General features: G+C 35.8%; 1 protein-coding gene across 4 annotated transcripts in view; it reads left to right on the plus strand.

Annotated features, from left to right (window-relative positions):
* CCSER1 (coiled-coil serine rich protein 1) overlaps positions 1 to 22,938 on the plus strand; it is a 1,210,612-nt gene that overhangs the window by 648,912 nt on the left and 538,762 nt on the right. Inside the window, exon 9 of one of the 4 annotated variants that reach the window (XM_060094707.1) lies at positions 10,912 to 10,966. The exons of the other annotated variants lie outside the window; for them this stretch is intronic. Coding sequence (XP_059950690.1) covers positions 10,912 to 10,944 — 33 coding nt within the window. The 3' untranslated portion in view covers positions 10,945 to 10,966. Of the gene's footprint in view, positions 1 to 10,911; positions 10,967 to 22,938 lie in introns of those variants that run through there. 4 annotated transcript variants of the gene reach the window in all.

Below are 22,938 nucleotides of genomic sequence, written 5' to 3' on the forward strand. Positions count from 1 at the left end.
CCCTGGAAGAAATTCATCTCATGTTCTCAAATACAGTAATGACTAGTCTAAGGAAGCTACCTCTCCCCCAGATGCCTGTCAGTTTTAGTGAAGAATTTTAAACATAATGGGGGAACAGTTTTTATTTGGCAGATTTTTATATATTTCTGAAATGATAAAGACAGTTGTGTATTGATGTTAATTTGTAAGATCTTAATCTTAATCTCTAAATTATCTTTGAGATTGGTAATAATTATTAATTATTGGTAAGAATGGTAATAATAACATTGGAAGTTGATCATGTACCAGATTTTCTTATTTAATCTTCAGAACAGTTCTATAATGCAACATATGTTTGTCCTCATTTTACTGATCAAAAAGTTGAGATGAAAACAGGTTTAGGGCTTCCCTGGTGGTGCAGTGGTTGAGAGTCCGCCTGCCGATGCAGGGGACGCGGGTTTGTACCCCGGTCCCGGAAGATCCCACATGCCGCGGAGCGGCTGGGCCTGTGAGCCATGACCGCTGAGCCTGCGCGTCCGGAGCCTGTGCTCCGCAACGGGAGGGGCCGCAGCAGTGAGAGGCCCGCGTACTGCAAAAAAAACAAAAAACAAAAAACAGGTTTATAAATTTCCCCAAAGTCACCTGACAAAGAATAGTGCTTCAGAGCTCTTGTTCTTATTTATAATGAATCTACCATTATAAACAGTAGTCCTTAAAACTGCTATGTCTACTGAGTTGGAAAAAATCAGGGCTGTACTGAACTCATTGTACTGCCATAGGGTCAGAAACTTCTAAGCATTCTCTAGCTAAATTATTGCTTCTCTTTTTAGATATCCAACAAGTATCACCCACATTGAAAGTACTCAGAAGAAATGAGACTAATACACCTACCAAATGAAAACATTTAAATAAGGAGGTTAGAAACAGGAGTTATGTACATACAGATAGAAATATCCCTGAATGATGAAGGATATAAAACTTACAGAAGTGGTTACACAGTGTGGAATATAAAACTTAACAGAAGTGGTTACACGGTGCAGGACACAACACAGATGCTCCCAGATGGAGTTAGGACTTCCCAGATGCAGGCCACCAAGTGGTTAAGGATACTGCCATCATTGAATGATGATTCTACAAGGAGTAGAAACTTGCCTTTGTCATTCTTAAGAAGTGAAGTAAGTCAGAAAGAGAAAAGCAAATACCATATGCTAACATATATATGGAATCTAAAAAAAAAAAAAAAAAAGTGGTTCTGAAGAACCTAGCAGCAGGACAGGAATAAAGATGCAGATGTAGAGAGTGGACTTGAGGACACAGGGAGGGGGAAGGGTAAGCTGGATGAAGTGAGTGGCACGGACTTATATATACTACCAAATGTAAAATAGCTAGTGGGAAGCAGCCGCATAGCACAGGGAGATCAGCTCTGTGGATTGTGACCACCTAGAGGGGTGGGTTAGAGAGGGTGGGAGGGAGATGCAAGAGGGAGGAGATATGGGGATATATATATATGTACAGCTGATTCACTTTGTTATAAAGCAGAAACTAACACACCATTGTAAAACAATTATACCCCAATAAAGATATTAAAAAATATATATAAAAGCAAAAGTAATAAATATTCAAAGTAAATAAATAAATAAATAAGAGCATGGAGAAAGAGACAGAGATAGAGACTGATAGACACACACAGAAGCAGACACAGAGACAGGCATAAAGAGAGAGAGAAAGAGGGAGGGGGAGAGAGAGACGGGGAGGGGGACACACAGAAGGAGAGATGCACAGAGAGACACACAGAGAGACACAGAGAGACAGACACACACAGAAGCAGACAGACAGGCAAAGAGACAGAGACAGACAGATGGAGAGAGAGAGAGAGAGACACACACAGAGAGAGACAAAGGCACACAGAGACATGGCAGGGTGGGGAAGGAGTGTGTGAGAGAGAGAGGGAGGGAGATTGTGCAAGAAGCTGTGCAAAATGACTCCACTGCCTTCTTGTAACTGCGTGAATTGAAGGTTAACTTCGTGGGCCTTCTTTGCAGAGATTAAGCCAGTTTAAAGTTGGTTCTCACACCACTTCTCTCTATTCTGAAAATTTATAAATTTACACATTCAGGAACCTCTTAGAATATTCCAGATTTTTAGAGTATCCAGAAGAGGTATCAAGTTTAATTTGGGAATGGGGGGAGACATACCAACTAGGAATCAACAGTGACAGAGACTAACACAGCCCTTCAAGGGACATTTGGATTTTACAACAATAAGAAAAGCAGAAATACAGTGTGGGCAGTGGAGAATTAGAAAGAGCCAATGTAAAAACCAAATGTGAAGGCAAATTAAGTAAGAGTAAATTGAGATCATATAGTTATAGGGCCTGGAGTATACATAATTATATTGATGATACTTAATATACAACCACCCTTATTTATAATTTTCTTTATTTTTGTCTTGAAAATAATTTAATCCAGCGGTGTATTAAGCAATTACTGAATTATATTTGAATTCAAAAAGTTCAACTGTAATAGCAATGAAAAACTACCACCTATACATTACATGTGATACATTTAAAAATTAAAGAGGAAAACAATTTTACATCCCTAATTCAGCACATTATTTTATTACTGATTTATTCTACCCTTTATATTTTATATTAAGTGCCCTTGATTTAGATATACTTTGTAAGGGCAAGAATAGAAAGAATAATAAAAAGGCAATAAAAAGAAATTCAGAGCAACAATGCTATCTTTCTATCTTTTGAAAATATAATGGAGACTTAGCTCTGGCTCTAAGCTTTGTTCAGTGTTCTACCATTTGATGATCTCTGTTGCTTACCACAAGAATTGGGATCTGGCACTATTTTTAAATGAGTAAAGTAAAACTTTTGATGTTTATATTTTAACTAATTAAACTGGAAAAAATCACTTGTGAGTTTGAGGAATACTTTAGCATTTCTATATTCTTTCATTCAAAATTAAGATCTTTAAAAATGAGCTTGAGACTCCCAAGTGGAAAAAATTCGAGTTTGAGATGAAAGTGTCCTAGAACAGACTTTCTCAATTTTCTATTCAGTACAGTACCTCTTCATTACTTTAACATTAGTAAATACTTATAACTCCATTTTGTGCAATTGTTTAATCCTTTTCAGGATCAATAGTTATCAAAATTCGGATATATTTTCATTTGACTAGTAATTTTTTTATGTGAAACATTAGAAATATTTCAAAAATATCAAATTATGATTAGTGTTACATAGCAGTGTTGCACATTTTAATAAGTAAATATATACAAATATATACATGTGTATATATTTGTGCAAATATAATCTTAAAGTTTTCTTGAAAAACCCAGTCCCCCCAAATTAGCTTTCCCTTATTTGAAATGAATAGTTCAGGGTGTAGATAGCATAAATAAAATATGAAAGTACATTAGCTCAAAAATGGACACATAAACAACTTAAATTTATTAATGATGAACGAGAGTACATATTGCAATATGAAGAAACCCATTATAATAGTTTCCTTTTTGCTCAATAGCAAACTTTTAATATACTTAGAATTTTAAAAAAAGTCAAAATTACCTCTGAGTACTCTATGGAGAAATACTGTTAAATATCCACAAAAATAGGATTTCTAAAAAAAAGTTAGGTCATTAATGTAAAGCATTGTCATTGAAAGTGACTTGATGTGAAGGAGTGGAGACCTGGATTCCATATTTTGTTTGCCACTTACTAGGTTTGTGACTCTGGGGAATGTATTTCACCTCTCTGGGCTTCAGATGCCTAATATCTTACTTCAAGAATTAGACTCTAAAGTCTTTTCCAGATAAACTGTAGCAGGTGCTGCCAGTGCTCTGCCCACATCCCCTTAGTTTCCTTTACTGTATGTGTGTGTGCATGCACACAGGTGCCCAGGAGCTCCAGGTGAATGTTTGCTCTCAACAGCCACAACTGACTGTCTTTGTCTTTGAAATTGAGCTGTTCTTAGCTTTGAGAACCTGAGGCCCACTTTGCTTGCAAAGCAAACCTCCCTTAACCAATGACTGATCTGTGTGGCAGGGACCACACCCCAGCTCCATATCACTAATTCCTTTGACCTTGGAGAGAGACAGTTTTGAGATGAGACTCCTCTTTCCAGCTCTTTCTTGTGAGATGGAGCCAAAGTCACCCTCTGAGATCTTGAAGCTGCCCTTTTGGATGCACTTCTTCCCTTCCCTTTCCACTTTCTCACTTGACTACTATCTTTCCTGGGAGCATTTCCTAATAAATTGGTTTCAGAGGAATTCTCGAGAGTCCATTTCTAGATATCCCAAGCAACAATAATCTTTTAAAAAAATTAAGATATGATTGACATATAACATTACAAACTATAATATTCTGATTCCTTTTGTTTTGGTTTGGCATTGCTTTATGTGAACTGTAATGCCTGGCATTACATAATACTCATCATCTCAGAAAAATATTGCAAGAGCTACTGTACTACAACCTGTGCCTGAAACAAGTTAGTATAAATATTATATAAATACAAATATAACAAGATAATATAGTTGCTTTACATAATAAACTATGATACATGCTTTTGATATTATCAATCATTATTTGGAAATTTGGGGGTGTTCTTGCCATCTGTGAACCACTAACACTCATATAAATCATATATTTCCCAAGTAAATTAAAAAACTTACCAAAGAATGTAATTTATTTTGAGAGTGAAATGGAAAAGCGAAAATAAAATGCAGATAAAGAATCAGGTCTTTAATCCATTTTGAGTTTATTTTTGTGTATGGTGTTAGGGAGTGTTCTAATTTCATTCTTTTACATGTAGCTATCCAGTTTTCCCAGCACCACTTATTGAAGAGGCTGTCTTTTCTCCATTGTATATTCTTGCCTCCTTTATCAAAAATAAGGTGACCATATGTGTGTGGGCTGATCTCTGGGCTTTCTATCCTGTTCCATTGATCTGTATTTCTGTTTTTGTGCCAGTACCATACTGTCTTTTTTTTTTTTTTTTTTTTTTTTTGCTGTACGCGGGCCTCTCACTGTTGTGGCCTCCCCCATTGCGGAGCACAGGCTCCGGACGCACAGGCCCAGCGGCCATGGCTCACGGGCCCAGCTTCTCCGGGGCATGTGGGATCTTCCCAGACCGGGGCACGAACCCTTATCCCCTGCATCGGCAGGCGGACTCTCAACCACTGCACCACCAGGGAAGCCCCCCCATACTGTCTTGATTACTGTACCTTTGTAGTATGGTCTGAAACCAGGGAGCATGATTCCTCCAGCTCCGTTTTTCTTTCTCAAGATTGCTTTGGCTATTTTGCTATTTGTTTTTTCATACAGATTGTAAAACTTTCTGTTCTAGTTCTGTGAAAAATGCCATTGGTAATTTGATGGGGATTGCATTGTAGCTTGCTTTGGGTAGTATAGTCATTTTCACAATATCGATTCTTCCAGTCCAAGAACATGGTATATCTCTCCATCTGTTTGTGTCATCTTTGATTTCTTTCAACTAAAATAAGTAAAAACCAAGTGAGCTGGGCAATCTAACACATGCAATTAAAAATATAGAATTAATATAGTATACTGAGATTTAGGCTTATTTTTACATAAAAATATATTAAATGATTAATCAAACATATATGTATATAATTCCAATGGCAAGTAAACTCAAAGATTGATCCTATTTTGTGTTTTCATTTACTTTTAAAGTCAGAGTAATACTTTAAAATTACTACTTATATAGTACTGATAATAATACATGTGTAATTTTTCAAAGTTATTTACAAAGCTTTAAAAATACTGATGTGGAAGCACATGCATTATTTAATGACAGAAGAAATTACCTTTGATAAAGACTAATTGTGGTTTTAATCAGATAAGTTTAATATAAAGTCTTTTGCAGATTAAAAATATTTCTGAGAGAAAGGACTACTTTGCTATATGCCAATATAGCAAAATATTTTTTTTCTCCCAACTGGCAAGTAAAATAAGAAAAATCAACACACTGGCTAAACTTGACATTTATTTTCTCTATGTCATAGTCATTTTCCTTGAATTCAACCAGAAAATGAGGCTTTAGTCTAAGAAAAAATAGTTTAATGTTAACAACACATTCACTCTTATTTTCCTTCTCAAAGATTTCAAGTACTGTGCTAAAGTTTCACAGTTTGGCATATATCATTTTGACAGATCCTTGAAGTACTTAAATGCCGCCTGAAGATTTAATATCTCCAGGCAGCATTTAAGTACCATACTACACTGTACTACAAAATCTGTACTGCACTGCTCCACAGACTTAATTCTTTTAATGGCAAAGTATCTTCTTTACCTTCTTCATCTGATTCCAAGTAACCTGCTTTGTGAACGTGTATCACCTAGCAAACAAACGAAAAATGACTTGTTTTTATCTTATTAAATGCACTGTCTTAGATTTTAAATAAAACCATCTAAGAAAATATTATTGTCTTCATGTAATCTGAAGATGAGAACTAATACACAGGGTAGTTTCCATTGTAATTAGGCTAAAGTAAGTGTGATTGTCCCCTTATAATTTTACTGGCAGCAGAATTTTAATTATAAATTTCTCATCTTGCATTACTTACTAGCTACCTCCTCTTTTATTATTTCTTTTATTTTCCTTTTTCTTTTTTTTTTAACTTCGATGGAATCAGGACTGTATTCAAAGCACATGTAAAGTCACATAAAGCTGCAAAGCAAAAGGAAGATTTTGTTTGTTTACTTGCTCTTCAGAAATTAAGATTGCTACTCCAACTTTCTCTTGGTTTATATTTATCAGCTCTAAGCTTGCTATATGTTTGTCATTCTTTTATTTTAATCTGTGTCTTTTTGTTTTTACATACAACATATTGTTGAATTTTATTTTCATTCAATTTGTGGGCCTTTGTCTTTTGATTATTTCAATACACCTTCATTTGTTTTAAATTCTTTGTAACTAGGATTTAATTCGGCCATCTTGTTTCATGTTTTTCATTTCCTGTACTTTATGCACTCTTTTAAATGAAATTCCATAAAATTCTGTGGTGTTTCAAAGTTATATAGGCTGATTTTATTATTTTTCTAAAGAAACATTTATGGAGTAACTTCTATTTCTTAAATGTGTCAATGACTATATTTTCCATCTTATGAAAGAAACACATTAATACACCCCATGTCTGTTGTTTTGTCCACTTCCCATTGTATTACTAATGCCTGGAATATTATTTTTGGTAACACAGGGGAACTTTCTGTTTCTTTCTCTCCTTCTCCCTTCCTCCCTTTCTCCCTCCCTTCCTTCCTTTCATGTATTACAATATATTTATTTAAAATTATTCAGTTTTCTATATTAATACTATACTTCAGAAAGCATTTATTTGGTCCAATTCATTATTTATCTGTGAGGTATGGGCAACCTCAGGAGTCTAGTTTATTTGGTCTGGGATGGAATATTGACTCTTTGATCTTGGAGAAAGGCCATAGGCCAGACCATAGTCTAGGCTAGTTCAAGATGTGTAGATGTGGGGCGGGTAAGGTATGGGGCATTCAGGCACCACCAACCAAAGTTAATACTTCATTTTGCAGCAACCCAACAAGAAACAAGTGTCAGGATTTCACCCTCAAGGAGTATAATATAGGGAGAAGGCAATTTTACAAGATCCTACTCCACAAACCCTTGGGGTTGGATTGGGAGCAGTAAAGGACTTAATGCCCACTTACTTTCACCTCATCCAATGATATTCTTGCCCACATAGATACCCATAGCAGTGGTTTGAGGAAAGGGTATAGGCAATGTTTGTCCAAAGGTAAAGAAGTGGGGGAGGGTGGGGTGAAGAGAGACGAACAGAATTTAAATTGTCCTTCCACTGTTGCCTCTAGTTTTGTTCTGTCCTAAGCTGTAACTACCCACTCCTCACATAGAGAAGTATAAAATACTGCTGCTACTGCTGCTGTTGTCAGATATTGGATTTTGTCTTTCCTTATTGTCCTTTCATCATCATGTTTAAAAGCGGTAACTAGCAACTCATGCAAGTTGTACATCTTGTTGAACACATGAATTTTTATGGGGGGGGATGGTGAATTTGTGTATGTATTCAATATGCATTGCTTATGTGAATCTTTCTATTCAGTGGTTTACAATTTTTCCTGTAATGCATTTTCCTCTTTTAAATTGTTCACGTATATTTTTATTTTGTTATTTGATGATTTTACATATATAGACTTCACAGCTAAACAATACTGTAGAGTTGCAAATCTGTTTATTTAACAATGAGAAAATCTCCATTTACAATGAAAATAGATATTCTGAAATCTGACCTTATAAAATAGTCCTTTGAAAAGTCACTTAAATGAAGTGTGAAAATGTCAAGCATTAGCTAATAAATCTTTGAAGTGTTCTCTTTATGTGCAATTTTTAAATGCATGAATAACTCACAAATATAAAACTTAGAATAAATAACATATAGTAAGACATCTGAAATCTCATCCAAAACTTTGTTCTTTTGTGAATACAATTGAATGCTGCTAAATATTACCTCTTTTATAACCTAAGTAATCTCCACATGTTATTTTAGTGGATTAAACCCCGTTATCATCTTTTTCAAACTAAAGCAATAGGGCCTCCCTGGTGGCGCAAGTGGTTGAGAGTCCGCCTGCCGATGCAGGGGATACGGGTTCGTGCCCCGGTCTGGGAGGATCCCATATGCCGCGGAGCGGCTGGGCCCGTGAGCCATGGCCGCTGAGCCTGCGCGTCCGGAGCCTGCGCGTCCGGAGCCTGTGCTCCGCAACGGGGGAGGCCACAACAGTGAGAGGCCCGCATACCGAAAAAAAAAAAAAAAAAAAAAAAAAAAAAAAAAAAACTAAAGCAATATACCAGTCAAAGGAAAATTGGTGTGTTTTTTTCTACGCACATTCTTGTTTACATGAAAACATCAGTATAAGTACATGGCCTTATGTTCGAAGTGCCAAGACAGCAAAGTCTTTAAGACAACTAATACTTGTTTAAATTCCAGTTAATTTTATTAATTCCCTGAACCATCCCCCTCCAAGAAAGCAAGTTGCTTTGTTCTAAGAAACACTGGCTGTACTGTCCATTGGCTCCATTTCTCTCTGTGCCCCTTTTGCACCCTACGTCCCCTTTATTCTCTTCTTCGTTCTCAACCTGCTTTTCCTTTTTGTTTTTGCCATTTCTTCCACCATCTGTTTCCTTCTTTTTTCTCATACTTTTCCCTCTTTCTCTTTTGTTATCAAGTAGTAGTGGTATCATTTCTCAAACAAGTACCAATGATGGTTGTATCCAATATTCATTCACTACTTTCCATGTGTTGGACACTTGGGATTCTACTATGGTCTGAATATTTTTGTCCTCCCAAAATTTATATATTAAATCCTAATCCCCCAGGTGATAGTACTGGGTGGTGGGCCCTTTGGGAAGTGATAAGGTCATGAGCGCAGAGCCCTTATAAATAGGATTAGTGCCCTTATAAAAGAGACACCAGAGAGATCTCTTGCCCCTTCCATCATGTGAGGACACTGGGGGAAAGCACCATCTGTGAGGAAGCAGGCCCTCATCAGACACTAAATCTGCTGGCACCTTCATCTTAGACTCTGCAGCCTCTGGAACTATGAGAAATAAACTGCTATTGTTTATAAGCCACCCACTCTATGATATTTTGTTATAGCAGCTCCAACAAACTAAGACAGATTTGACAGAAATTGGCTTGCGATTCCTTTAAAATTATGCTGATGACTTTGAAATTAGATTAAAATGAATAGACTAAGGATTTTAGATTAATAAAGGTAGATTTAAAAACTCTAGAGTTGTATATATGTATACTTGGAATAAAGTATATAGTCTATGTATACTTTGTACCTATGTTGATTTAGGTGTTTTACTAAAAATGGAGCAAATATACAATAGTGCAATTTTAAGTATTTAAAAGAGAATTGAAAATGAAATAACATTAAAATTGTCCATAAATTTCTTTAATGAATTGTTACTCTTTAAATATTCTGGCTGTATTCCTTCCTTTGCATTAGAACACCAACCAAAAAAATGTATGGTACTTCATAATAAACTCAGTAGATCTTGTCATATACAACAGTGACATTTAGAAGTGCCTGAAAATTCTCTTTTTGGATTATTACATTCTCTATTAAATTGTTTTACAACAGATTAGTAACATTAGACTGACCTAAAGTAGGTTGATCTCTCTAAGAATAAATGGAAGTTGCAAAATTTGCTTTGCTCAGCATTTTCAAAAAGAATAAAAACATGTAAAATTTTTTGGACTATAATTTCTGGAATCAAATTGGAAGTAGATTAAATTTCACTTTATAGATCCAAAAAGAAGTGAAATGTATAAAATCATTTACATTTTAATCGCAAGAATCCTGGGCCAAGTGAAGAAAAAAGGTGAAGTGAACATACTTTTGGCTTCAGGTACAATATAATAAAAAACCAAAACACCTTAAAGAGCTTATCAGATTTCTTGAACAGAAAGTAATTTTTTTTTTCCTGGAGTTTATAATGTCCTGGAGAGTGGTAGACCAGACAAATAGCCAGAGGTCAGATTATGAAGAACCAAATGAATAATGCTAAAAAGTTTTAAAGTTATCTTAAATTTGCAAGAACCAGTGAGGCATGATCTGATTTTATTTTTAAAAGATCGGTTTGGCTGCAATATGGAGCATATATTAAGTGAAGCAAAACTGGAGGAGAGTGTACTATTAAAAGGTTATTGCAAGATTCTGGAGGGAAAAAAAATCATGAGGACCTGGAGTAAATACTGGCAGTTAATGGAGAAGAATAGACACATTTGAAGGTTATTTAGGAAGAGAATTTCTTGGACTTGTGATGGAAGAACTTGGGAAACTAAGCATTCAGGATGACTCCTAGGGGTTTTATTGGGAGATTTTTTTGATAATCATACCTTTTTCTGGTTTAGGGAATCCAAAGAGAAAGAAATTTTAGAAGATGACAAGTTTCGCTTAGAATATGGTGAGATTGTGATGCATGTGTCTATTTAAGTAGACGTGCCTAGTAGGTGATTTGACGTATGAGATAGACATTGTTCAAAGAAGTTTCATAATTTTTTACTAATGAAAGGAATGAAAAGGTTAGATGTGATATTACCTTTCATAATTTTGATTTGCTGTATCATAGCTTTTTATTAATATTCAATTCCACTTCAGTTACGTATATCTAATACGTACATATGTCTCGTTAATAAGCAAATATTAACTGGAGATAATGTTCACTAATCTAGGCAGTATTTTTTTTAATATAAATTCAATGCTGGGAGCATTGCTAAAAAACTAGCATACATATTAATTTCTAGTGTCATTTTTACTGGTTATACCCTTTTGAATACAATTTAGCAATATGTAGCATGATCCATAAAGATATCCATACTATTTGATTAATTCTATTTCTACAATTTATCCTAAAAAATAATTCAAGATAAAAAAGAGATAGGGGGCTTCCCTGGTGGCGCAGTGGTTGAGAGTCTGCCTGCCGATGCATGGGACACGGGTTCGTGCCCTGGTCTGGGAGGATCCCACATGCCGCAGAGCGGCTGGGCCTGTGCGCCATGGCCACTGAGCCTGCGCGTCTGAAGCCTGTGCTCTGCAACGGGAGAGGCCACAGCAGTGAGAAGCCCATGTACCGCAAAAAAAAAAAAAAAAAGATAGGAACAAAAATGTTCTGCATGCTTCTAAAATTAGTCTAAATATCCTCCAGATTTAACAAATAATGAAATGTAAGCAAAATGTAATAATATGCCCATTTAAAATTTACATGAAAGAATGAAGAATGAAATTAAAAGAAGTTCCATTAGACCTTGAATCTTAGATTTTTCTTTTTACTCAGAAAATTGTTCACCGATTGGATTTCATTTCCTTTTTCATGGGACTAATTATACAACTTGATTTAAACCCCTCAAAAATATTTACTTATCAAAATCATAAACTTATTTATTTTCCAATATTGATAATAAACTTATAGAAAAGAATGGATGACTTACTGTAATTGTGGAAGAATGTAACTGTATCCAACAATGTAAATATTAATAATAAAACTTGAAAATGGAATGAGGAGGAGAGGCAAAGGAAGGATAGGCATACTAATGCATTCCTGATACCTTTCATGATATAGAACTACTAGATACTATCTAAATTTGACATGTCAAGAGATAGAGGTTTAGATGTACACTTAAAACATTAGTGATTATTAGAAGAATTAATTTAAAACAATGTTAATCGTATAGCCAATGAAAATTGAAAGGTTAAAGAGAAAATAGGGGATAATGAAAGTATGTTAATTTCTCACAATTTTCATTGACGGGTCAATGGTGTCTACATGTGAGGAATCAAGAAATAGAGGAAATTACATTTTAAACTATTGTTGGAACCTCAAGAGTAAATTTAAAAAAGAGTTAAGATTGTTCAAATCTGTCCGCTGGACCAGGGTGAGAGAAGAATATTTTCCCTTTTAATTTTATACACTTTTATGTGCTTTGGGTGAGGACATTTGAAAACATTACATTTATAATATATTGTCTAATTTTTTAAATAGTTGCTCTTAACATTATTTGACATTGAAATATTTGTTATATATAAGAAAAATGAGTAAAAGATAATACATAGGCACTATGATTGAAAATAGATAAAATAGATATGCATAGTAGCCAACATGCAAGTAATACATATATACAGAAAGTAATTATATATCTTTTATTAAGATTTCATTTGATTTCTTAATTCTTAATATTTAAATGAAAACTTTAAATACACATTTTAAAAATAGTAAACAAAACTGGACTTGAAGACTGCTACTTATGATCTTAACACTGTTTATTGAGTTTTTGAAAATAATTTCTTTGGGATTAGTTTTCTCTTTCCTTGACTTTTGATTTTGGCTTTCTCTTTTCCTTGACTAGGTCTCTTTTGATTATAAATGTCAGAAAGACAATTTGGTCTACCTTAAACTAAAATGGGAATTTATTAAAGGACTACCAGGGTGACTCATGAAACCAAAGTGAAGAATGAGGCTGGGCCCCAGGAGCAATTGTAATTACATTTCAGATGATAGTATCTTTCATTCTCTACACTCATCTTTGCTGTTCTTTGATTTTCTTCTTTTGTCTTCTGTCTCTTTTTTTTCCCACAGAACAACTTTTGTTATTTCTCCTGTCTGCACCACAATAAACTTGACCACTGCTAGCTCTCAAACCTTACTACTTTCGATCTAAGCAACACATGAAAGATTAACTCATTTTTCTTACTTCTTGTACTAAAATTGCCTTGCAAATCAGTGAACAATAACAATGATCATATTGTGCTACTTGGTAGCTCTGGCAGTATCCATGTGAGGAGAGCAACAAGAAGTACTGGTTAGAAAAGATGGGTGTCTGCTACCATGTGCAAATTGAATGCATTCATGTAAAGATTCTTTGAGTCCTTTGCCCAGTTCTTAGCGCTATTTATAGCATTCAACAACCTAACCCTCTCTTACAACTCATATCACCCCACATAACATGCTTGGATGTCTCAGTTGCCTCACTTTTTAGTGTGTTTAATGTGTCTGATTCACTCTTTCTCAATTCATCCTGCTTTGATCTCCCATTCAGTCCTGTTTCTAACTGAACCCACTTCTTCTGCAGTGTTCCCCATATTGGAAACACCACCACCATTCAGCCTCCCAGTGTGCTCAGAACAGAAACTTGGGAGTCATTCTTGACTTTTCTCTTTCCTTAACCTACCTATACAATAAATTGCTAGCTTTCAAATCTAGCTCTTATTTTGAGCCTGGAAAATATATAGGACACTATCCCTCTTGCCAAAAGCATTTCTTCTAGACTACTCTATTATACTCCAAATTCTCTTCTTCTCATATCTTCCCTACCATCCCCTTCCATTTTCTTCATATAGCAGCCAGAGTAAGGTTGACTAAATACAATTGAATCATACTTAAAACATTTCTGTGGTTTCCCACTGAACTTAACATAAAAGCCAGTGCTTAGTAGAGCCTACAATCATCTGATGATGAAAAGCCTCTTGCTCATTAAGTTCTAGGCACACTGTACTTTTTTGGTTCCCCCCCCAAAAAAAATAATGCATGTACTTCTCCCCATCACACACACGCTCCTTAAGCTTTTTCCAATCTCTTTCTGAAGCAGTCCCCTACTTACTGGCTGGATGTGTCCTTGTCCTGCAGGTTTAACCCGAGGTGCCATTTTTTCAGTAAGGTCTGCTATATCTCCACATGTTAAGTAAAGAGCATCCTTCATGTTATTCTCTCTAACAGTTCATTGCTTCCCTTTATATCACTTATCAAAACCTGTAATTTTATACCTACTGGTATGTTTCCTTATTGAAGCCTATCCTCCCTATGAACTATAAGCAGTGAAAGAGCATGGATAACAATGTTTTTTACCACTCACTCTGTAATGAGAAAATTGTGTTTAGTGCTCTGTGCACACGACTCTTTTTCTAGCTTTCCTCCTAATTTTACTTATTAAAGTAACATTGGTTTATAACATTATGTAAGTTGCACATGTACAATGTTATAGTTTGACTTCTGTATACACTATAATATGCTCACCACCAAAAGTTTGGTTTTCATCCGTCACCAGACAGTTGACCCCCTTTACCCATTTTGTCCTCCCCCACCCTTCTGATCTGGTAACCACTACTCTGTTCCCTGTGTCTACGTGTTTGTTTTGATTGGTTTGATTTGTTGATTGGCTTATTTTTTATTGAAGTATATATATGTATATATATATATATATTTATATCCTTTTTGATTCTTTTCCATTATAGGTTATTATAAGATATTGATTATAGTTCCCTATACTATATCATAGTCCTTGTTGTTTATCTATTTTACATATAGTAGTTTGTATCTGTTAACCCCAGATTCGCAATTTATCCTTTCCCCCTCTTTTCCCTTGGGTAACTTAAGTTTGTCTTCTATGTCTATGAGTCTATTTCTGTTTTGTAAATAAGTTCTTTTGTATTCACTTTTTAGACTTCTCATGAAAGTGATATTATGTGATATTTGTCTTTCTCTTTCTGACTTCAATTAGTATGATAATCTCTAGGTCCATCCATGTTGCTGCAAATGGCATTATTTCATTCTTTTTTATGGCTGAGTAATATTCCATTGTATTTATATGCCACATTTTCTTTATCCATTCATCTGTTGTTGGACATTTTGGTTGCTTCCATGTCTTGGCTATTGCAAATAGTGCTGCAGTGAAAATCTGGGGTGCATGTATCTTTTTGAATTATGGTTTTCTCCGGATATATGCCCAAGAGTAGGATTGCTGAATCATATGGTAACTCTGTTCTTAGTTTTATGAGGAACCTCCATATTGTTCTCCATAGTGGCTGCACCTATTTACATTCCCACAAATGTAGGAGGGTTCCTTTTTCTCCACACCCTCTCCAGCATTTATTATTTGTAGATTTTTTTTTTTTTTTTTTTTTTTTTTTTTTTTTTTTTTTTTGCGGTATGCGGGCCTCTCACTGTTGTGGCCTCCCCCGTTGCGGAGCACAGGCTCCGGACGCGCAGGCTCCGGACGCGCAGGCTCAGCGGCCATGGCTCACGGGCCCAGCCGCTCCGCGGCATATGGGATCCTCCCAGACCGGGGCACGAACCCGTATCCCCTGCATCGGCAGGCGGACTCTCAACCACTTGCGCCACCAGGGAGGCCTATTTGTAGATTTTTTGATGATGGCTATTCTGACTGGTATGAGATGGTATCTCACTGTAGTTTCGATTTGCATTTCTCTAATAATTAGCAATATTAAGCATCTTTTCATGTGCCTATTGGTCATCTGTATGTCTTCTTTGGAGAAATGTCTATTTAGGTCTTCTGCCCATTTTTTGATTGGGTTGTCTGTTTTTTTTTGATATGGAGCCATGTAAGCTGTATATTTTTAAATTCCTGGTTGGTCACATCAGTTGCAAATATTTTCTCCCATAGGTTGTCTTTTCATTTTGTTTGTGGTTTCCTTTGCTGTGCAAAAGCTTTAATTAGTTAGTAGAAGGAAAGATCATAAAGATCAGGGCAGAAATAAATGAAGTGTAGACTAAAAAGCAATAGAAAAGATCAATGTAACTAAAAGATGGTTCTTTGAAAAGATAAACAAAATTGACAATGAGCCTTTAGCCAGACTCTTCAAGAAAAAAAAAGGGAGAGGGCCCAAATTAATAGTATCAGAAATGAAAAAGAAGTTACAGTGGACATCACAGAAATACAGAGGGTCATAAGAGACTACAAACAACTCTATGCCAATAAAATGGACAACCTAGAAGAAATGGAAAAATTCTTAAGTACAATCTCCCAAGACTAAACCAGGAAGAAATAGAAATATGAACAGACCAATTGCCAGTCCTGAAATTGAATCAGTGATTTTAAAGCTCCCAACAAACAAAAGTTCAGGACCTGAATGGTTTCACAGGTGAATTCTATAAAAAATTTAGAGAAGACTTGACACCTGTCCTTCTGAAAATATTCGAAAATATTGCAGAGGAAGGAACACTTCTGAACTCATTGTATGAGGCCACTATCACCCTGATACCAAAACCAAAGATATCACAAAAAAAGATAAGTTCAGTGTCATTGGTGAACATAAATGCAAAAATCCTCACCAAAATACTAGCAAACAGAATTGAACAGTACATTAAAAGGATCATACACCATGATCAAGTGGGGTTTATCCCAGGGAAGCAAGGATTTTTCAGTATTTGCAAGTCAATCAGTGTGATTCACCACATTAACAAATTGAACATTAAGAACCATATGATCATCTCAATAGATGCAGAAAAAGCTTTGATTAAATTCATATCCATTTATGATAAAAACTCTCCATAATGTGGGCATAGAGGGAACATACCTCAATATAATAAAGGCATATATAATATATATGACAAACCCACAGCTAACATTACACTTAATGATGGAAAGCTGAAAGCATTCCCTCTGAGATCAGGAACAAGAGAAGGATGCCCATCTTGCCACTTTTATTCAACATTTCCTTGGCTAGAACTTCCAAAACTATCAGAGAAGAAAAAGAAATAAAAGGATTCCAAATTGGAATGGAAGAAGTAAAACTGTTACTGTTTGCAGATGACATGATACTATACATAGCAAATCCTAAAGACATTACCAGAAAACTACTAGACTTCATCAAATGAATTCAGTAAAGTTGCAGGATACAAAATTAATACACAGAAATCTGTTGCATTTCTATATACTGACAGCAAAATATCAGGAAGAAAAATTAAGGAAACATTTCCATTTACCATCACATCAAAAAGAATAAAATACTTAGGAATACACCTACCTAAGGAGGCAAAAGACCTGTACTCTGAAAACTATAAGGTACTGATGAAAGAAACTGAAGATGACACAAACAGATGGAAAGATATAACATGTTATTGGATTGGAAGGATCAATACTGTCAAAATGACTATACTACCCAAGGCAATCTACAGATCCAATGCAATCCCTATCAAATTATCAATGGTATTTTTCACAGAAGTAGAAAAAAAAATTTTTTAATTTGTTTGGAAAGACAAAAGGCCCCAAATTGCCAAAACAACCTTCAGAAAGAATAATGGAGCTGGAGGAATTGGGCTCCCTGACTTCAGACTATACTACGAAGCTATAGTATTCAAAAGAGTATAGTGCTGGCACAAAAAAGACACAGAGATCAGTGGACCTGTATAGAAAGCCCAGAAATAAACTCAGGCACTTACAGTTAATTAATCTATGACAAAAGAGGCAAGAATATAGAATGGAGAAAAGACAGTCTCTTCAATAAGTTGTGCTGGGAAAACTGGACCAGCTACATGTAAAAGAATGAAATTTGAATGTTCTCGAATACCATATACAAAAATCAACTCAAAATGGATTAAAGACCAGATACTGTAAAACTCTTAGAGGAAAACATAGGCGGAACACTCTTTGACATAAATTGCAGTAATATTTGTTTGGACCTGTCTCCTATTGTAATGGAAACATACTACTCTCTCTTAATAGAGCCCTCACCCCTTCCATCAGCTGTACAGCTAGCAAAGTGGTTTCTTACTCAGGAGCTGGGCTCTAAAATGGCTCATAGTGAACAATTAGCCAAAAATTTTTTAGAAATACTTTTATTTGTAAATATACAAAATGATACAATATATATTAAAATTCATTTTTTGTATCTCTAGTTACAGAGAAAAAGAATGAACTCAGTTTAATTTGCATAGTTAAATATGCTATAATTACTGATGGATGAACTAATAAATTATAGATATCATTAAATATTTGTTCAAATCAATTAAAGCCCAGCTTTAAATGTCTTTGTGTACCGTTTCTGTTGACAAGATGAATAAACAGACATCCAAAGCAACTAAGCAGTTGGTGTAGTCACACATAATCCCTTCAGATTCTGTGTTTTAGTAGATTTTGCTGTTCACGTATACATTTGTGGGATTACATTTTATTTTTACTTTTGCTTATGAGTGTGCTGAAGGCAATTTAAAGAACAACACATATTATGGCATTCAGAATTTCTTGAGTTTGCCAGTAAAGTTTGATCTGTGTATATAGTGTATTGTTTCCTAGCTGATTGTCAACCTGTAATGCTGTGCTGATTCTGCAAGTCCTTGGTGATCATTTTCTTGTCTCCCTTATGCTTGTCCTTCTGGAATGCTGTCATCAGCATATTGCTGTTAATGAATGACTACCTTGAGGAGTTTTGTGTCACTTCTCAGTTCATTATAAGAATTCTTATATACATTAAAATTAAAGCAATACCATAAAATAAAATGCTCAAAATCCCCTTTTTGAAGAAAAGTGACTCTTTCCTTCAAACCAGGAATCTGATTTTTAACCATAATGGTAAAATAGGCAGGGTATTATATCCTGACCTTCCTAAATAAAAATATCAAACCAGAAAAAGCTAGAGGAATCTTTGCCATGCTTTCAAAGATGTCAATCTCAATATTGCAGGCAGTCAGCTTTCTTTTTTTTTTTTTTTTTTTTTTTTTTTTGCGGTACGTGGGGCTCTCACTGCTGTGGCCTCTCCCGTTGCGGAGCACAGGCTCCGGACACGCAGGCTCATCAGCCATGCCTCACGGGCCCAGCCGCTCCACAGCATGTGGGATCTTCCCGGACCGGGGCACGAACCCGCATCCCCTGCATCGGCAGGCGGACTCTCAACCACTGCGCCACCAGGGAAGCCCAGCTTTCTTTTTTTTTTGATAACTTTTCTTTTAATAGGAAAATTTTTCAAGGTTGTATTAAGGTTCTATGGTTGTCATATTGGTCAACACTATTAAAACTCTCCTAGAACTTCCCGGTAACTATATTAAAACTCCATTTTTACAAATTGATTCGTATGTGTGTGTGTGTGTGTGTGTGTGTGAGAGGGAGGATTAAAAGAGGCAATAAACAACATCCTTCTTTTCCCTCCTAAATTAAGAATTAATTGCAAAATAGAAGATTCAGAGAGATTGAATTATAATATAATACAATCCAAATCTGGCTTGCAATGCAGCCATGTAAGCATCCAATACATTCTTATCTGAAGTGAAGTGCCCCACTGGAGTTGCTGAACAAAATGGAAAATTGCGGACCTCTCCCACAGGGCCAGAATCTGTAAGCTTATGTCTGGACAAGCTGAGATTTCATCCAGTGGACAGGCCATGCCAGTAAGGAGGAGAGCTTGTTTGTCCATCCCAAGGTCATCTACCAGTTTATGAATGCAGAGAAATGAGTGAGAGGTAGGGAAAGAAACCAGAAGAGTATTTCTATCCGAAGTGCCCTCATGCAGATTTGGGCCGGGGTAGTGTGGAGGGTCCCATGACAATTAGAAAATGGGTGTTACAGACTGGGATGTCATTAATGAGGGAATGTTTGGGACTTGAAGTATCAAAAATATTCTTCTGGGCCTGATTTCCTATAGAATACATTTCTACCTTCATTATTTTTTCCCTAATTTACCATTATTGGAGGAATCACCTCATTAATTTCTCACTCACAATATAAAATTCAGGCAAGAGTAAGGATGCAGTACATCAGGTTTTCTTGGAAAAAAAAATCCTAATCTATTTATGAAGATATTTCTTACCTGATGTTACAGCATCAAATCTTCAGACACATGTTTGATTTGTACCTTTTTTTTTTTTTTTTTTGGCTACACCACGTGGCATGCAGGATCTTAGTTCCCCAACCAGGGCTTGAACCTTCATCTCCTGCAGGGGAAGCACATGTCTTAACCACTGGACCACCAGGGAAGTCCTGTACCTATCCTTTAATGTCCTCAGTTTTGTCTTTCTGCTTCCTTTCCTCTTACCCCATTTTTTTCTCTTAAGGAATTTATACAGCCTAGAAATACTAGAATAACCCCTTAGTTCATGTATCATTTCCAATCTGTCCCCACTTAAATTTATATACCATGCAAATGCCAGAAATTTTAGTGGACTTGTCATGTCACTAATATTAAATTTCCTATAGCAAGTGGTTCCACAGTATGTCAGGCTCACCAGCTGGTCTCCGATGAATCCTCTCAAACCTCATGCCTCATCTCTCATTCACCTACTCCTTCATTTATTAAAAAAAAAAAAAAGTATTGAACACCTAGAATGTGCCGAAAACTACATTAGACAGTGTGATGTCAATATGGCTCTAAATAGACATGATCCTTGCTATGAGGAACTTACATGCTAATGCAGAAGACAGACCAGAAACAGGCAAACAACCAAGTAAAAGAAGTAATTGAAATGAAAATTTAGTATATATTAAAAAAGAAAAGAGATTAAAAGAATTACCTGGAGATGGGAGTCTACCTTATATAGGATATCTCTAAGGCAGTAATAACACCTAATATGAAGAACATTCCAGATGGAGGAAATAGCATGTTAAAAATTCAAGTGTGAAATCTTGGTACACTCAAGCAACTGAAAGAAGATGAGTATGAGTCACTTTTCAAGAAGACTGGTATGAGATGAAGTCAGAATAATAAATAAGGGCCAAGAGAGGCAGAAGCTCTACATCATGGTAAAGGTTTACTTTCTATTATGTAGGCCAAAACTGCTTGATAGAAATATAAAACATGCAACAAATGGTAATCATTTATATAATTTAATATTTCAAATACACTTTGACTACCATGCTGTTATTTGTAGATAAGATGAGTGGAGAAAGTATGGGTGAAGACAGGAATACCAGTTAGGAGGCTATATTAGTCTCCTTTGGCTGCTGTAACAAAGTACCATAAATTGCCTGACTTAAAAAAAAAATGAACAGAACTTTATTCTCTTTCAGTTCTGGAGACAAAAGTCTTAATATCAAGGTGTCAGCAAGACCATGTTTCCTCCGAAAGCTCTAGGGAAGAATATTTCCTCATCTCTTCTAGCTCCTATTGGTTGCTGGCAATCATTGTGTTTGCCTGGTTACAGATACATCATTCTAATCTCTGCCTCTGTCTTCATATGGCTTTCTCTCCTGTGTCCAAATGTCTCTCTTCTAATAAGGGCACCAGTCACATTGTATTTATTACCCATCTTAATCCAGTACAATCTCATTTTAATTTGATTACATCTTCAAGGATCTTATTTCCAAATAAGGTCACATTCACAAGTTCCAGGTAGACATGAATTTGGGGAGAACACTGTACAACATAATACAGAGGCTAGAAGTAAAAGATAGTGGTGGCTTGTGCACACCTGGCACACATGTATGCTCTATTCCCTTGCTCATCCCCAGGTAGTGGCAGTAAATATAAAAGGAAGAAGTGACTGTGAAATAAAATTTTAATTAACAAGTATCTTGAATGTGAAGGGGCCAAGCCCAAACAATCTGGGTGGTATTTCTCAGTCACAGCTTCTCTCATGTCTTTTCTGATGTGTCACTAAATGCCTACTGTTTTAACAGAGGAAATCCATGCCCCTAACTTCTAAAGGATCTAGCTCTAAGGTATCTCCTTCAAATCCCTTTTTATATGTCTTTTAAAATTAGCTCCACCTTACTGAGAAGAGTATGAAATTAGAAGAAATTGATTAGTCTGTTAAAAGCACCAGGCTTCCCTGGTGGCACAGTGGTTGAGAGTCTGCCTGCCGATGCAGGGGATGTGGGTTCGTGCCCCGGTCCGGGAAGATCCCACATGCCGCGGAGCGGCTGGGCCTGTGAGCCATGGTCGCTGAGCCTGTGCGTCCGGAACCTGTGCTCCGCAATGGGAGAGGCCACAACAGTGAGAGGCCCGCATACCGCAAAAAAAAAAAAACAAAAAACAAACCCCAAAAACCAAAAAAAAAAAACCCAAAAGCACCAAAGAAATGAAATATATATTTGTTTAATCTATCATTACTTAAACTATGCCGGTATTTATATATATATAATGTGCTTTTTGAAAAAAAAATCTGAAAACTAGAAGAGTATTGTTAGAATTGAATCAGAAAACATCATTCAGTTCTAGTTGAGAAAAAGAGTCTGTATGCTTTACATCTAGAATGTTGTATGCAGTTAACTGGGTACAATATCTCTACCAATTTCAATTGCCAAAGTTGTAGAAATTCTCAATTTACATTTTTGATCCATCTATTTTTCTTGTGACCTAAACTCTTCTTAAATCTAGGTATATGTTCAGTTTGTACAATCTTTTATGGGCAATGAGCACCATACATTTAAAATATGCTGTGTAATGGTATGTCCTCTGATTTCTTTTAAAAAGTCACCTCCATTGCTGTTTGAAGTAGTGGGTTATGGAGATGTCAAGCAATTTCCAATGAGTCTGGTATCCTAAAATAGGATGTTTGTTTTATTGCTTTACTGACATTTCCTCTGTTTGTCTTTATATTTTTGACCCATTTTTCAAATATTTAAACATGAAATAAACCCCTTAACCCTTTGCCCTTTTCTACAACGTTTTCAGACTTTTCCTGAGGTAGGGTAACCAAAAACCAGACGCATCTAGTA

This window comes from Mesoplodon densirostris, chromosome 1 (assembly GCF_025265405.1).
Source record: "Mesoplodon densirostris isolate mMesDen1 chromosome 1, mMesDen1 primary haplotype, whole genome shotgun sequence".
Lineage (NCBI taxonomy): Eukaryota > Metazoa > Chordata > Mammalia > Artiodactyla > Ziphiidae > Mesoplodon > Mesoplodon densirostris.